At 39.4% G+C, this 17,913-nt stretch overlaps 1 protein-coding gene across 1 annotated transcript in view; it reads right to left on the bottom strand.

Moving 5' to 3' along the window:
* Positions 1–256: 256 nt before the first annotated feature.
* Ttc29 (tetratricopeptide repeat domain 29) overlaps positions 257–17,913 on the bottom strand; it is a 187,262-nt gene continuing 169,605 nt past the window's right edge. The window contains exons 10-11 of the mRNA XM_051205881.1: positions 1,100–1,166; positions 257–637 (exon numbers count right to left, since the gene is read on the bottom strand). Of these exons, the coding sequence (XP_051061838.1) occupies positions 619–637; positions 1,100–1,166 (86 nt within the window). The 3' untranslated portion in view covers positions 257–618. The remainder of the gene's footprint in view (positions 638–1,099; positions 1,167–17,913) is intronic.

Below are 17,913 nucleotides of genomic sequence, written 5' to 3' on the forward strand. Positions count from 1 at the left end.
GGCGATGTACTACCTTTATGGATTCATCTGAGAGTTCCATGTATTTTGGAGGTAGCCAATTTAGCCACACATCTTTCAGTTGAAAGCACTAAAGGGTGTCCCCAACCATCTGAAATGTACATGTGTATGCCAGGTTGTGTCCTATCACCTAAACATGCTGTAAATTTAAGTTTCCACACATCAAGCAAATGGAGCAGCACTTAGCAATACAAGCACACCACAGACTGCACAGGGCCCTTTGTGCATGCTGGGGTACCTCCCTGGAATTTTAGCGAATATTATCATGCATTTATTCAGCACAAAAGATTTCTTTAACTTGAAAATATTTTACAATCAGGAATAATTAAAATTTGATTCTTGGATGCCATGACTTCATGTGGAGTAGTGTGTAAGAGGAAATGTTTTAGAGTTTATTTTATGAGTAATTGTTGATCTTTCTAATGATGCAAGCTCTTCATCTTCATAAACTTTCCATGGTCACTGCAGCAAACATTCAATAGAAACAATCCTAGTCTTTCTCTAGCTGTATATTACTTCTTACCCACTCTGACCAAATGAAGTCTAAGGCTATGCGCTAAATTTCTTCTTGCCTTGATGTTGAGCCACTTAAGTTTCATTTTATTGATTATCTGGAGATCTGAAATAAAATAAATGATAAGATTAACTTTTGCATTGTGCTAGGAAGTTAAAAACAACTTGCTTTGAAAAAGAATTTTGCTTCCTGTGTTTAAAAACATATCTTGAAGATGAAAATTACTTAGTTTGTGGGATCTCAAAGTGAGTCTGGGGTGGTTAGCTTAGCTACCACCAGGTGAAGTGTGATTTGTTGTGAGGAACAAGACTGTTTAGGGGCTGGGCAGGTGCCCGACAGCCTGGGTGTGGCTCCTAGCACCACATGGTGGCTCACAACTTCATGTTACTCCAGTTCCAGGTGATCTGATGCCTTTTTCTGGCCTCCTAGGGCATCAGGCATACATGGTGTACACATACATACATGCAGATGAAAAGCTCACACCCATAAACTAAAACAAAAATAAAAAAGGTTATGTTTAGTATCTCACACAAAATTGGCTCTTAGTAGAAAGTTTTTGAGCAGTACCTTATTATTTCTTCCTGAATATCTGGGTATTGATATATGTCATCCTCTGTGGCTCTCCTAGCCTCTCCTAAGGGAAAAAGAAAATAAATTCAAAGCTTTTCCTAGTCTTAATCCCATTGAATGAGAGTAAAAACCACCTACTCAAGTAATTTTATTGAATTAAGCAAGCTTTATTTTCTGTCAGAGAAGTTATTTCCCTCAAGCAGGGTTTGAGAGAATTAGCCCCACATACAGGAGAGTTTTTTTTTTTTAATAGCCAAAAAACTGCAAGGCTAGGGGGTTTCTATGGGTTTTTTTGTTATGTAGGAACTTGGCTGAACATCTTAAAATTATTTAGCAGAACATCTCATCCTCAGGGTGGAGGTCAAGGTATAGGTGTGGGGCATGTCAGATTCTGTAAGATGGGTCAAGAACTGGTCAAACCCAAGGTATACAGAAAACAGGAAGGAACTTATTTTGGCCTTGTAATAAGATGGCTTCTAATCTCAAGATGGAATCAGACTGGTTCATCAATGAAAATCTCTTTTCAGGGACTGTACTGTTTAGCACTTAAGTAATAAAGGTGCTTCTATCACTAGGGTAGATTGGATGGTCCAAAGATGGCACAATCATACCTCTCATTCCACATTCCTACAGTGTGACCTTTTCAATCCCCCACCAAGAAGCACAATCTTCTTTCTCTTCTCTTGAACTATCCTTCAGGCATCAAAAATCAACAGTCACATTAGAAGTGATCATGTGCATGTCTGGGTGCTATCCCAGAAGCTACCATTTGCATGACTTCCTAGGCTAGCCCAGAAGTAACAACTTGCATGACTTCCTAGGCTAGCCCAGAAGTGACCACTTGCATGACTTCCTAGGCTAGCCCAGAAGTGACCACTGGCATGACTTCCTAAGCTAGCTCAGAAGAGGCCTGTAGCTTCCCTGCTGACTCCAAGGCTCCAGTGTGTGAGCAAGCCTGCCTTTGACCCTTCAAATTACCCCTTTTGTCATCTGAGAATGACTTAAGTTACCCAACTGGTGTCTATCCAAGTCCTGCCTGAAAATTTAACTTATAGAGTACTGTAAGTTAGTACTCAAGTAAATACTGTAAGGGTAGGCACTGTTGCTAGTAAAATGGCTTGTTAAAATGATACTCAGAAGCAATGTTACTTTAGCTAAAGTATGAATTACCAAATAATGAAGTCAAATGTGGCAAGTCTGCCTGTCTGTCAGTCTGTTTGTCTCTGTCGATTTGCTACCTAACTTTCACATTTTCTCTTTTGCTTTCTACTCAAATCCACCCTTGCCTGCAACAGTTTGCAGGTGGCCTAGGTTCCTGTATTCTATTTTCGAATATGAGAAATTCATAACTTGATGTGCTATTAGTACCACACTCTATCACCCTGCTTTCTGGAGTCCCCTTTGCAAGTTTATTTTGAGAGTCCAGGAGCCCTTTTTGTCCCCTTTTGCTGCTGCTATGGTGATGGATATGTATCTACATGGGCTGCCATTCTTTTAGCTCATTTGTCTTTTTTCTTCCTCTCTAACACCCTTCTTGTCAGATTATGCAACAAACCACTCATACTCAGTGTTGTCTAGCTATAAGTGGAAGGTTTGTTCTCACTCTGCTTGTGAATTATTCCACTTTGGCCCCTGCTCTCTTAGCTCTCATCCTTTACTCTTTATTCAGCCATCACTTTCCTCTGTCATATATAGAGAACTGACCATTATCAGCCAATGCAAGCCCTGTCCAGTCTCAATTTCCTGCATCAACAGCCATCCCTACATCTCATTTCTTATGCACACAAAACATGGCTCCTGAAATCCCTTCTGCTTCTCACTTGGCAGGCTGTTTTTGTGCATGATTCAACACAGGTTTAGCAGCAACTTTTGGATTTATTTTGACTGACAATTTAAGAAAAGATACAGCTTGCCACAGTGGGTGAAGGCAGGGAGGGAAGGTAACTGTAGTCAGTAAGCAGAGTAGACATGAAGTAGGACTTGGCTATAAAACCTTAAGGCCTGCCCTTAGTCACTCATTTCCCTGGCAAGGCTTCTCCTCCTAAAGACTCCATAACCTTCCTAAACAGCACAACTGTGCCCTGGGAGCAAGTGTGCAAACTTCACACTCACATCACAATGCTGTCATTTCTAGTAGATCTTTTCTACCTTTGTATCCAATATTTAACAGTTGTATGTGCTGCACACAGGTCTAGTGTTAGACATTTTACGTTTACTTCTCTTTACATTTCTCCCTTTCATGTATGTATGTATGTATGTATGTATGTATGTATGTATGTATTTAAATGATGTAGCTGTAAAATAGAGTTCTTAATTGGTCTAGGCAATAAAAGGCCAGAGTCAGATACAGAGGGAAATGCTGAGAGAGTAGAGAGAAGGAGCAAGCCACAGCACACCTTACCTCCTGCTACATCTCCACAGAGAAGAGAGCAATTTCATGTTAGTCCCTGCTTGTATACTGTTACTGCCCAGCTATGTCATTTCCTGCCTGTCTGTACAGACCTCCAGATCTCTGTGGTTAGCTAGTGGCAAGCTCTATTCTCTGACCCCAAGACAGGCTTTATTTGTGCAAGAAAGATATCACCACATGTAGCTTTGGCTGTCCTAGAACTTGCCTTGAACTCATAGCAATCCACTTTTCTGCCTCTCAAGTGCTGGGATTGAAGATGTGCCCCACCTCACCCAGCCCACCTTTTCCTAGTCTGGAATGTGAAGCAGTTACTCTATCATTCAGACTCTATCTTGCAAGGACTGACAAGACTTTGATGGAATAGTTCTCAGCTGCAGGAGGGGTGACTTTGTCTCCCTATAGGACATTTCGAAATTTCAAGGAGATATTTTCCTTGTTATAACTGATAAGAGGAAGTGATACTTGATTTAGCATGATGAGGACCTGATATGACACATATGACAAACCTAACTCTTTCCCTAGAGACAATCCTTTCAATAGTATAAATCTGAGAAACCCTGCCCTGAGGTTGGGGGACATAGAGCAGTAAGATAGAAAATCACTACCTCCAAGTGCTTTGTCATATGTAAGGAATTGTTATATAGAATGTTTACTGAGAGAAAAATGAATGTCCATATTCGTAAGGTATTGACTGTACTTTGGGAGTTTCTATAGCAGGAGCATAGCCTTTCTGATGATATGCCCTGCTATGCTCTTTGAGACAGGGTCTCATTGTTTACCCCTAGCTGTTCTTGAACTCTCTTATGTATTCTAGGCTGGCTTTGAACTCAGAGATCTGCCTGCCTCTGTCTCCTAAGGCTGTAACTGAAGGTATGTGCCACCATGCCTGGATGCCTTCTTTTAGATAAGATTCCCCTTATGGTTTTTCAGTTGAATGTTTCCATTGAATGTATGGAAATATTCTAGTATCCTTAACAGGGTTTCAAGAAAATAGGAGTGGGGACTCCTGGCCCTATCACTCCCAAAGCATTCATTTCTTCAGTCCTAACAGGAATATTCTCAGACTTGCTTTGTAGCCAAGGATGGCCTTAAATTTCTGATTTCCTGTCTTGACTTTCCAAGTGCTGGGATTACAGGCATGTACCACCACAATGGATGGGTTTATGTGCTGATTGAAGCCAGGGTTTTGTGTACTTTAGGCAAGCATGAGCCGCGTCTCCCGCTCAATTGCTCTCTCTGGTGTCTTAGTTTGGATATTCCTTTTAGTGTGGCCAATGAAGCAGTGAGATAGACTGAAGAAGTTTTGCTTGGAGTTGTCAAGTTTGGTTTCAGTCATTTGGTATCCACTTCCCAGATGCTGAAGGAAAATGATGTTTACACTGGGATATTGTCCATGAAGATTCTCTGAGAAGAATAGCTATATATGTTACTAATAATCTACTCTACTTGGCTACAACTACTAGTGGAACACAGAGACATTCCATGTTGTCAGCTAGGAAGTCTTGGCAATGGGCTAATACACATATGGGAACACTCCCACTTCCTCTCCAAGTGTTCTGAGCCTCTGTTCACTTGAAGCAAAGTGAGTTCCTCAGGGCTGAGGACTCTATCATTGCTGGGGCACTCGTTTTCTGGCCTAGTCTGGGTTTTGGGCTATGGGTCTGACGAGGGTATGATTTGGAATGTTTGACCTGTAGGGCCTCGGAGCTAGGAGACTGAACCAATAGTCAACATGAGACTGTGGAAAGCTCAAGGGTGACATTTGTTCGTATCATTTTCCATGTCCACAGAAATGAGCATTCTATTTTGCTAACAGTGAAGACATCCCAAATGGTAGATTCTCTCAAGTGGGCAGTGGGGAGATGTGATTTATACCTGGTCTATCCTGTGAAGGAACAAGCCTGACAATGTCGAATCACAGTCATCTTGCAGTAAAATCCCTTTGTTTGAAAGCAGTGGTGTATTATCTTCATAAAATGTAGTGTTGAGTATAAATGAGATCATGTAGATAAGTTTGGATTGAAATGTAACACACTCTCTGGCAGTTTGGTGACTAGATAGGTGAATGAATTTTTAAAATTTTGTCATGCAAAACATTTTTAGTAGCTGTATCTTGGAAAAGGGTAAATCATAACTCATATGTAAAGGTTGTGCCAGGGTTTATAGACTAGACCCCTGGTAATGGATTCAACCTTTCCACAACAAATCAAAAGTATTGTTGCATGCTCACATGAATATACAGTAGTCATTACCTTAAATTTAAAACGCACTATAAGCGCCAAACCCAGAGAGCAGAGTGTGAGGGTTGTATTGTATCAGTGTGCTCTGCAGAGAATTTCTTCATGTGGGTTTTGCCTGGCTGAAATATACGCTGCAGTTCAAAGCTAAAGGGATTACTTTTGAATAGTCATTGCAGAGGTTGATTACATTCGTCTATCATATTTAGCTGGACCTGCAGGCTATTATGCCATTAGCTGTGCTGGCCCTGCCATTGTCAAAAAGTTGATCACCTAATGTTAAAAGACCATGCTTTCTGTTGACCTTATCAAAATGCTTCAAATGGTTTTGTTAAAAAAAAAATAAAACTTATTATGTGTTCAAGTTGAAATTAAGGAGAGATACCATATAAAATGGTCCTATTATCCTTTCTTAAAAAACAAAACAAATCCCATTTCTGAATAAGATATAGAACCTATGATTATTAAACATTGGTATCAAGAACAAAGTCAGTGGCCACTGAAAGGTGGAGAGCCAGTAGCACGAGACTCAGTGGTCTTCAATTCTTTCTTTGATTAAGTTTTCAGGATTAAAGCAAAGGGGAGGGAATCCAGGAGCCCATCACAGCTCCTGATTTGAAGACTTAAGTGGTCTTGAGAGTCTAAAGATCCCCAGCTAACCAGAGCTTATAACCAGTGCTGCAGTGGGTTGGAAGTCTGTGTCCCCTAGGGTATCTAAGACAAAGCCTACTCAAGATGAAGGTCTTAGTGGCTGGGCCTTTAGGAGATAATTAGACCATGAAGGGGAAACCTCAAGGATAGATTAGTGTACCTTTGACTAAAGGCAGGAGAGAGATGTGAAGTTATAGCCGGTCCCTTTGCAGACTAGTGAAGGATGCTCAGCAGAAACTGACTGTGCTAGCACTCTGACTTCAGACTTCCTAATTTTCAAATTGTAAGAGGAAATTTATTATACTGTTATATTATATGACAACAAGACTAAGGCAATCTGCAACACAGCAGCCCAAACAGACTAAGACAAGTGTAGCAGAGAGGAAAGAGACAAAGATGAGAAGCTGGAGATCTGTAGAGGTAAATTAAACCTCAAGTATTTATGCAAGTACAAATCAGGGCCTTTCATCTGGAGCTAGAGAAAGAGAACACCATGTGGACACAGAATAGAGTACAGGTGTCCACAGAAACCTGGGACTACTATCTGCTTTAGACAGCCATATCAGGAAACTTCAAGTTTTCCAGGATGGTAGGTCTTGCCTCATTGTGGATAATAGTTACACCAACACTGACCTCACTCTGACCCTATATAACATCACAAAAGTAAGATCTTTAAAACAAAGCTTCCAGGTAACTTTAACGAATATCAGACCAAATATTTATGGAAAAGAAACTACACAGCACACACACACACACACACACACACACACACACACACACACACACACACACACAAAGGTTGAAGTTTGTAATGTCTGGTATCCAGGGAAAATTTACAAGGCATACAGATAAAAAGTGTAAGAAGAGAAAAACAGTTACTCAAATTGACATAGTCTTTAGGATTAAAATGGTTACTGGAATTAAATCTTAAAAATTTAGATTGCTTAAGAATACAGAATGTACAAAAAAGAAAACACAATTAATGTAAAGACAGAATAGTAGAAACCACTAAAAGTTAGAATAATAACTTATTTTATAAGCTGCAGGAGAAGTTCAAACAGCCTAATAGAATTGTCCAGGGGGTTGTCTGTCTTTGCAGAGGGATTCATTCCACGATCCCTAGTAACTCTCCACCACACAGAGAATACTGAGCCCACGTATTACAGTGACTAAAATGGGTGGGTAGCATCTGAGAGTGGATACACTGAACAAAAGAATGATGCATATGCCCCAAGCAAGATGGAGTGGAGTAGCACAAGACTTCACCCCATCACTCAGAAGACTGCAAATAAAACCAGAGAATTCTTTATATGTGAAGACTTTCTTTTAGTATTCTAAAATGGTGGTTGAACATTAGCAACAGAAACAATGTAAGACAGTAACTACTGGACACACCCTGCTGGAATTCTGGAAGGAGATGGAGGGATACTTTAAAAATATTTTATGAAGTAATGACTTAAAACATTTCAAAATAAATGAACTTCATAAATACACAGACCTAAGAAGGTCACCAGCCAGGCATGGTGGCACACACCTTTAATCCCAGCACTCAGGAGGCAGAGGCAGGCAGATCTCTGACAGTCCAAGACCAGGCTGGTCTACAAAGTGAGTTCCAGGACAACCAGGGCTGTTACACAGAGAAACCCTGTATCGAAAAGGAAAGAAAGAAAAAAAAAAAAAAAAAAAAAAAAAAAAAAAGAAAAGTCACCAAAACAAGAAAGAAGAAAGAAAAAGTTGTTGTTTTTGTTGTTTTTCTTAAAGCTTTGTCTAAGAATTCTATCCCTAGTTTAAAAAAAAAAAGCTTTCAAAAGAAAGACTTTGAGACAGACAACAGCTGAAGTGATTTGAACCCAGCAAAGGCCTGCTCCACCAGAGACAATAAAATAAGGTTCTCCAGCAGAAGAAGCATGGTGCCAGGTGGGAACCTCAGTCTGGGCAGTGAATTGCTGATTAGCAGAAATGCCCTGTAGGAGAAATCATGAAAGGAGTTAACAGTATTAAATAGTAACAACAGGGTCTAGGGAATGGCTCAGTTGGTAAAGCACCATGCAAACCCCAGGGCCTGAATTCCGATGCCCAGCACCTCTACAAAAAGTTGTGTCTTCATAACCTAGTGGTGGAGAGGCAGAAGCAGATGGACCCCTGGCATTACATGGTCAGCCAGGCTTCCAGAATGGGTGAGCTCTAGGTTCAGTGAGAGACCCTGTCTCAAGAAATGGAGGAGGATGATAGGGGAATAGTGGAAGGAACCAACATTGACTTCTGGCATTCATACATGATGGTGCACACACACATAAAATAGATATACATTGCATACACAAGTAAGTATATACACACACACACATACAACACTGTGAGCTTCATACCACATGTAAAAGTCAAGAACAGAGAAAAAACAGTGCAAAGGGGAGAGAGAAGAAAACACAAGTTTGAAGACACAAAACTGGATCTACTGAAATATCAAGTGGGTGTTTGTTACTATTTTTGTTTTTAGACTCTAGCTTACACATTTCAGTTATTTTGGTTAAAAAAAAAAAAGGCCACAAGATTTGCAAATCAGCATTCCTCAGGTCTGAAAGTGAGAATGTCTATTCCTAATTGAAACATTGATATGAAAATTCCCGTGTTTCCTATATTTCCTAAAAGATCAAGAATGAGTGAATGAATTCAAAGCAAGAAGTGTTTTACTTTTACTTCTAAAGATTAATTTTCCCTGGACAAATTATGTGAAGTCTGACACACATAGCATGAAATCAAATATTACTAGCTACATTTACATTTTTCTGTTTATAAAATAACAGAGGTTGGAAAACACATAAGCACACTGTTATGATCTTTCACAAGTTGGCTATTTTAGAATAAAGAATTATTCAGGAGATTCCCCCCCCCCTAAAGCTACTAATTTGAGTTCTGAATGATTAAAATACGTTAGATTTACACAGCCTGATAAGGTTGGAAATGAGTGTGCATCTGAAACAATTAGCACAACTTATGCATAAACATACCTACCAACCAGATATCATCTTGAATGAATAACACAGAGGTGTATAAAAAAATGAAGGTTTTGTAAAAACTGGACATTACAAAATGGGCAGCAAGATTTTTCAAAGAGAAGCTACCATACATACACAAGCTCTAGTACAAGTATAACAAGCCAAGTAAACATGGATCTCAGCAGCAGCAAAGGGGATCTTGGAAACATCTTTTCCTTTGAAAACTAAAACAATTTCTCTACCTAAAGCAGAGTTAAAACCTCATAGAATCCTCTTTGCTTTTTTTTTTTTTTAAATAAGAATGAGTCTATTTAAAGGAATGCCCATGACAAATTAAATTGTAAAGAAAACTCATTGTCTAGGCAATGCGTATTATCTGCCACCTAAAGTGTGGCCTCCAAACAGATGGCCTCACTTTATCTGGAGCTTTTTAGCTGCAGAATTTCAAACCTGGAGCCGTAGCTCAGTTGACAAAGCTAGCATTAGTGGAGCCCTGAGTCTCATTTCCACCCCATAGTATCAGAATGGAGGGGCACAGCTTCAATCTCAGCACTAAGGAGGGGGTGGCAAAAGGAGCACAAGCTGAAATCATCCTTGTTGACCAAGAGTTTAAGGCTAGCCTCTAGCCTGGGAGACATAAGGTCCTATCGCAAAAACACAACACAAAACAACACAACGCAAAACAAAACAAAACACCAGCAGCAGCAAGCCCAGACCCCGTTTTTAGATGTAGCAGAGAGTCACTATTTACATATCTTCACTCTACTTTATGTCCACTTGCTTGGTGTTGGGGTAGAACATGCTCAGGGAAGGAGTCCCAGGATGCTTTGAGAAAACAAGTGAAAATGAAATCTGCCTTCCGGGCCTGGGATGTATCTTGCCCTAGGAGTGTGGTAAGCATTTTATTTAAAGCTCTCAGTCCCTACTGGGTTTGTTTACAGACAAGAACCATGGAAGGCCAGTGATGAGAATAACTTGCTCAAGTCTCACAAAGGTGATAAAAGGCTTGTTGGAGAGTCAAACCTATGCACACAGCTATTATTCACTTTATACCATTCCCCAGAGGAAAGGGAGTAGCAACAGAGCCTCTCAGGTTTATGCAGGTTGATTTATTTGACTTAGTGGCAAAAAGTGCTGCCAACAAGCTTATTCAGTTCTTAATTGTTTGTTGATTGTTTAGTTTCTGGTGTTTTAGAGGCTAATAAAGCACTTGTGGCAACAACAAAAGCCAGCTACTCAAGTCACCTCTTCCAAAACCATCAATCTGCAGTGCTGGCCATGACAACTGAGCTTGGGAGACACCTAATCCTGGGGTCGCATCATGTGATTTGTTGGCTTCATTTCAATGTATTTTAACTCAGGTCCCGCTGGATTCAGCATCATGAAGTCAGAAGGAGGGAATACAGCAATTTATTCATGTTTTCACTGGAGCTCCACTGCAGACGTGAAATTTCTCTAAAAATGCAAATCACTTGGTGCCACACAAGTGTGACTTGGCAGCTGAAGCAGGCAGGGAGAAGAAGGCTGTCCCAGGGCCAATGTTTTTATGCCCGTGATTAAATAGATCGACCCACTTATCACAACATCTTCACCTACATTTTTAGTCTTAAGCCCCAGATGAATGTGTCTAGGGGTAGTGGGGGCTCTTCTCTAACACTCAGAAAATGGATTACACTTGTTAATTTGGCTTTGAATCCTAGATATGTCAAAATAAATGCTATAAACAAGTGTTGAAGAAATCAATCTAGATCTGTTCAATATCAGAATGATCAGAAAAAGGTTTAGTAAGACTCTGATGTAAAGCACTGATGCACACACTAAGCCCGTATGTAATCAGAATTTTTGACATGCTCAGTATAAAGCCGAAGGAAATGATTTCTGAAGGCAGAAATGCTGCACTTTTGTTGCATTAAAGAAAAATCCCTAGAAGGACCATCTACAGGAGGCATCAATGTGAATACGTAGCTGTGGAAAGATCTTGTTTTTTGTTCCAACATTCTTCTTAATTCACAGGCATCATATCACAGAGTTTTCTTATGTTACACAAAGCAGCAATTACACACAACAAGTGTAGGGCTAGTCTTTAAATATAGATGAAACAACACTCTCAAAGCCAGGACACCATGAGGTAGAGAAATCCTCCATTCTTTTTCAGAGAAGGCGAAGTTAAGGAGAAAACAAAACAAAACAACAACAACAAAACCCCCCAAAACAAAACATATACAAAAGACTTCCAAAACAACATTACTGTCATTTCAGACTTGGGGCCTGAGTAGCAAAGTTAACCATTTTTTTTTTTTTTGCCTGAGCATTTTTTTTTTAAATTTCACTTGTATCACAATGAATAAGACAAAGGCTTTCACATCCAGTACTCAAAAAGACAGAAGCCACGCTTTCCAGCTGTGATGTGTTTATGTTGACTAGATTGTCCCGTAGATGGTCACTAGATGGTCACAATGGTAATCTCCATTCATTCCTCATCCATTCAACAGCTGGTCACTGAGCACCCATGGGGAGAAAAACATATTTGTGGCACAGGTGCCAGGGGACAGGTCACAGCACAGTTCTAATTAGATGGATACAGGGGCATAGCTGGTGTGAGTGGAAACCGAGAGTCAACTATCCTCTTCATATAGCTGCTTAAACCAAGGTGTAATCTTCAGAAAAGAAATGAAATTTATATGTTATGTATTTTAACTTGTTAAAATCGTGTAATTTGATAGGATGCCCAGATTCCTAAAATAAACATTGACTTTCACTGAGTACATATAAATGCATTACAAACTCATCTCAGGAACAGCCTGCTGGGTTTTACACTGGGATTCAACTTCTTTGATAGAATGATCAGTGGGAGCCAGGGTGGTGGTGGTGAATGCCTTTGATTCCAGCATTTGGAAGGCAAAGGCAGGCAGAGCTCTGAGTTTGAGGCCAGCCTGCTTTACAGAGTGAGCTCCAGGACAGCCAGGGCTACACAAAGGAACCCTGTCCTGGAAAAAAAAAAAAAAAGACTGATCAGTGGGCAAAAAGTTTGAAAATCAGAGAATAATTGATTAGAATACCCAACATTTATGACTTTACTGATGGATAGATATGTAATGGTCATTTTATAAAAGATTTAATGTAATCTTTAATTCTGAGTATGTGTGCATATCTGTTCATTGATATGTGATCATGAGTACAGATGCCTACAGGGCCATCAGTATTGGGTACCCCTATTGGTGGAGTTACAGGGTGGTAAGCCATTCAACATGGGCAAATGTTGAAAGTAAATATAAACTGAACTTGGTACTTGGAAAAGCAATGTGGACTCTTGACCTCTAGACCCATCTCTCCATCTCCACTAGAGGTCATTCAAAAAGTTCAGATTATAGAAGTTTCCGTTTTGAAACTTATATACCAACCTCTCTACCTATAGTACCTTACACATTTATTTATTTATTTATTTATTTATTTATTTATATTTTGAGACAGAGTCTGTCTGTGTATTCCTGGCTGGTCTGGACCTTACTATGTGTACCAGGCTGACCTCAAATTTATAGCATATACTTAATTTAAAAAGTGAATATGTAGTTTATCAGTTGCTTTAAAATATATTAAAATATTGAACAGCACATATAAAATAGTCACTAAATGTTGAAAGACAGAATAAATACATCTATTAAAATTTTAGATGAGAGCAGAGTTGTGTGATAAAAACAAAGCTTTTGTGTAAGAAGTAGATTTAGCTGTGTATTCCTTTTTGTTTTTGTTACAGACTCTCACTATGTACTTGGGCTGACCTCAACTCAGACCCCTCTGCTGTGGCCTCTGATTGTTGTAATTACAACACAGCCGCCACACTCAGCTGCTTTTTTTTTTTTAATGAATACTTTATAGGCTCATGTAGAGGTAGAGTAAGAAAATATTAAAATTCCCAATTTCTGAAGTGCTTCAGAGAAGAAATGATGTTTTAATGTTAAACCTCACTAAATAACTTAAAACAAGTTAAAAAAATGCCTGTTTAGTTTTGTCTCCTATCTTAAGGAAAGATTTAGGCTACACAGATATTTCCATTTTCATGGCTCAGTTTCTTTAAAGAGTTAGGAGGGAGTGAGGCACCTTCTCTTCCCTAGCTGGGGACTGCCTTATTTGTGGGCTGGGCAGGGAGTGGGAAGAGACACCAGGAGCTGAGAGATTGTAACCTTCCTAAAAGCGTGATTGGCTTTCTTTGGCTAACGTTTTTAGGTTCTGTTACATCTGGTTCAGAAAGAAAAGATTCATATCTTAAAACTGAAAATACTTCATGTAGAAAGTTGTTATATCGATTACAGTTTTACAAATGTGATGGAATCACCAATTATATAACATGTTGCATCCAATGATGACAGCTAGAGAAAAAGATGAGTTTTATGGATAATCTCATCTTAATTAAGTTGGAGAAAAAAATTGACATTATTTTATTCTCAAGGATCCAGTTTTATTTATATTTTTACCCTTTCCCCATCTTTCATTAAGATGATAACTGGTATAATTTTTACCACTGTCTAATCTAAAAAACTAGGGATAAAGACCTAAGCACCAGGGACAGGAGAGAGGGATTGGCAGGTAAGAGTGCTGGCTGCTTTTGCAGAGGACATGGGTTCAGTTCCCAGCACCCACATGGCCCCTCACAACCATCTCTAACTCCAGTCCCAGGGAAACCACTGTCCTCTTCTGTCTGGCTCCTGCAGGAATGTGGTACACAAAACCACATTCAGGCACACACATATACATTCAAATAAATACATAATACAAATTTTAATCCCTGATGTACTACATGTATTTTAAATTTTGGTTAATTTGTCCCCAAATTTGGGTGATTTCATCACACATAATGAAGGAGAAACTAAATTGAGCATTAGCTTGAATGGAGTCCCTTTTATTTTTCACATCTAAATTATCTTTTATAAAATTTCCCTTAACACAGTCTCTGTTCAGTTGTATTTCTTACTCAGTTTGGCCAGTTTTTAAAAAAATTATTATATTTAATATGTGTTTATTAACAATTTTATATTTAAATAGCATCATAAGATTATTCCTTTCTCTTTGATATTTGCCGTCTTGCTCAGGCTTAGGTGGTATTTCTCACCCTGATGGCTCACAAATTTATTTGGAATAATGTTAAGTGCTTACTGCTTTATCCATACTACTGGGGACTCCATGGGACCACTTTTGCCAAACTATATGTCATATAAACAGTAAAGGGCTTTGAACTATGGAAAGAAAATAATAGAATACTCCCTATGTATTGAAATTATAGAAAAATTTTGCTAAACCTTTTATAAAAGAGTAAACAATGGGTCCCTAGAAATCTGTAATTATCCTTCATACATCATATTCCTTACTGTAGAGGTTAATTATTACTTGTGTAGAGAAGGTATAGATATGACACAATTTTTATAAAGGATGGCTATTAAAAAATCTGAACTCCTCCAGCTTCAGCTTATTCCTTCTCCCCTGGAGGCAACCCCTGGTGCTGTTAGTTAGGCATTCTTGTCAGAAACAGTCTATGCATTTTTAAAAGGATGAAGAATCCATATTCACATACAAATACAGTACATATTTATGTTTTATATTTGCACAAATGTCAGTATACTATATTCATATTTCTATACAGAAGCGGTATATATCGGGCATTATGCCCTCTCTTCTTAAATACACCAATTTTCTTCTGAGCTGTTTTAGGCTCACAATAAAACTGAGCAGAAAGAATTCCTTGCCTCAATGCCTATGATCCCAAATCCATGTTATGGTGTTCACTTTTGGTTGTTCCCACGATTTCACATTTAAGAATAAATATGACATAAGCATCAGTGCATACGCATGCAGATGGGCATGTGTTTTCAACAGGTGTGCATCACCATGCCTAGAAGAGCATAGGGATTTTACCTAAAGAAAGAAGTAGGGTATCTGTGTTGTAATTTCTTTAATGTGAGTACTACCTGGTGGTGTTGCTGATGCTCAGTGGAGTTTGCATATTGGCTACAGGCCATAGTTCTTTGTAAATTTTAGTAAATGTAACAGTCCTTCAGATATCCAGTTTAAATTATAGGCACTTTAATAAACAATATATGAAGAATATTATTAGAAATGTTTTAACAGCATGATTTGTGCAATTCTTGTGATTTTTCTAGGAATTCTATTTCTCATTTACAAGAACCTAAGATTAATTTACTGGGAATTTGGATAAGTGGAAATGTTTGTATCAGAGAACTGAAGGGAACTGGAAAGGAGACAGGATCAGCTGACAAGGGTTTGGTAAGAGTCCTGTCACTGTACGGAGCGAACAAAGGGAACCAGAGATGAAGAAAGTTTGAGATAAGAGTTTGGCACTATGCAGTCATAGGTGTTGGGAAGGCCTTGGGTGAACTATGGGGAAAATTAAGTGAATATGATGGGAGACCAGCCCACTGAAGGAGTAGACACATGGGAGTGATAGCAGACAATGTGAAGAATAGCCACAGGGGTATTGACATCAGGCTTCCTGGCAGAGTGGCCATGAACCAGGGCTTCAAGGGACGAGGACATGTGGCAAGGTATAGGGAGGATACAATCAGAAAAATCTGGAGCATACTGACCTATTCTTTGAGAGTTACAGATCATGTTTTAGACAGCCTGAAGTGGCAGTAAGTTCAGAGTTATGTCCCACATAGAGAAAGTCCTTCTGTGAGAACTGCAGAGAAACGATTATATTTTGATTAATATGTTTTAAATACCTCTGCAAGCATGGCATATAGGAGCTTTGTAGTTGGTTATTTTTTACTCCTTGGCTTTGGGGGTCCACCACCAGCTCCCAAAAAAATACACGGAGTCTTATTTGCTGGGCTTGTTTCTAGCCAGCTTTTCTTAACTTAAATCATCCCATCTACCTTTTATCTTTCTCTAGTCTATATTCCTTTCTTCTTACTCCACGGCTTGCTGTGGGTCGCTGCCCCTGGAGTCCTCCTCTTCTCTCCTCCTTTTCCTTCTCCTCTCCCTCCTTAATCTCCATTCCCAGATTTCTCTTACTTATTCCCTCTGCCTGCCAGCCCTGCCTATCCCTCTCCTGCCTTGCTATTGGCTGTTTAGTTCTGTATTAGACCAATCAGGTGTTTTAGACAGGCGCAGGAACACAGTTTCACACTATTTTTTAAAATACAGTCCTGCTTACTTTAACATTTTTACAGTTTAGTTTCTGCAACAGAGAGAGACTATTGTAGAGATCTACAACTGAAAAAGGTGTGGAGAGGAAGCGACTGTGTCCTCAGTCCTGAATGACACAGCTACAATACAATCCACAGCTACAATACAACCTAAGGCTCAAGGAAAACCAAAGATTCAAAGAATCAGAAACCCAGGATGCCTGCTGGTAAATCTCCTCCTTTGGACATGACTGGGAAAATGCACCCAGTAACTCTAGATAGCACTGTAGCCTGGCCAAGACCACCATACTAACACCAGTTGACATGCCAATTTGGACAGGGAAAATTTCACAGGACCTTGCCCCTAGATAGAGTCACAGGAGGTCCATCAATATGCAATGTGTTAAAAGGCTGCCTGTGACATAGCTGCTAAATGCTGGGGTCCTAATCTGGACCCAGGCCACCCAACTCAGCAGTTGGTACTTTGATGCATTTTATTTGTTGAATGAGCTCTCTTTCCCTCCACAGAGTTCTCTTGAGTTTGATTACCAGCAACTGTGTAAAAACCAGTAGTAATCCTGGTGCTTGATGTTGAGCCGTCTGGGGCTTATCGTTGAGCTAGCCTAGCTTAATTGTGAGCCCCAGGTTCAGATGAGAGACCCTGTCTCAAAAAATAAGGTGGACAACTCTTTAAGACACTGGAGGTTGACTCTGACTTCCACATGCCACTGCACACTCACACATATGCACACTCATGTGCACACACATACATATACATGTACACACTCGAGCCACACATTTGCACAGGCACACCACGTACACATAATCTCTGGGGAAGAGAGGGATCTTCTCATTCTTCTCCTTTGAGGGCAACTGACTCATGAATATGTTAGAGCCTGGATGGCACCAATCAGTGTGTATAGTGTATACATCTTAGGTACACTTCAAAATACTGGAAAGTTGATGGGGTCCCACCCCTAGACAAAGAACTATAGGTAAGTAAGGAATGACCCAATACCAAGCAGTCAGACCTGAAATCATGTATGTTGAAGCAATACTAAATGCATGGAGCAGGTTGTATTTATATATTTATGCATTTATACACAAACATATATTAAAGAAAAAGAAGTCATGAATTTGAGAGGGAGCATGGTGCTGTGCACGGGAGGAATTGGGAGAAAGAAAGGAGAAAATGATACAATTATATTTTAATTTAAAAAATACAAGCAACTTTGGAAAACACATCCTAATCGGTCTTTGTAGAGTGAGGGGGGGTGGGAGTGCATAACTAATTTTGTGAAGACTGATTTTATTTGAATGTTTCAAATGCTCTAAAAGGGAGAATTTTTTCGCCTCCTTTACAGATCACTGAAAATAAGAG

This window comes from Phodopus roborovskii, unplaced genomic scaffold, assembly GCF_943737965.1.
Source record: "Phodopus roborovskii unplaced genomic scaffold, PHOROB, whole genome shotgun sequence".
Classification (NCBI taxonomy): Eukaryota; Metazoa; Chordata; class Mammalia; order Rodentia; family Cricetidae; genus Phodopus; species Phodopus roborovskii.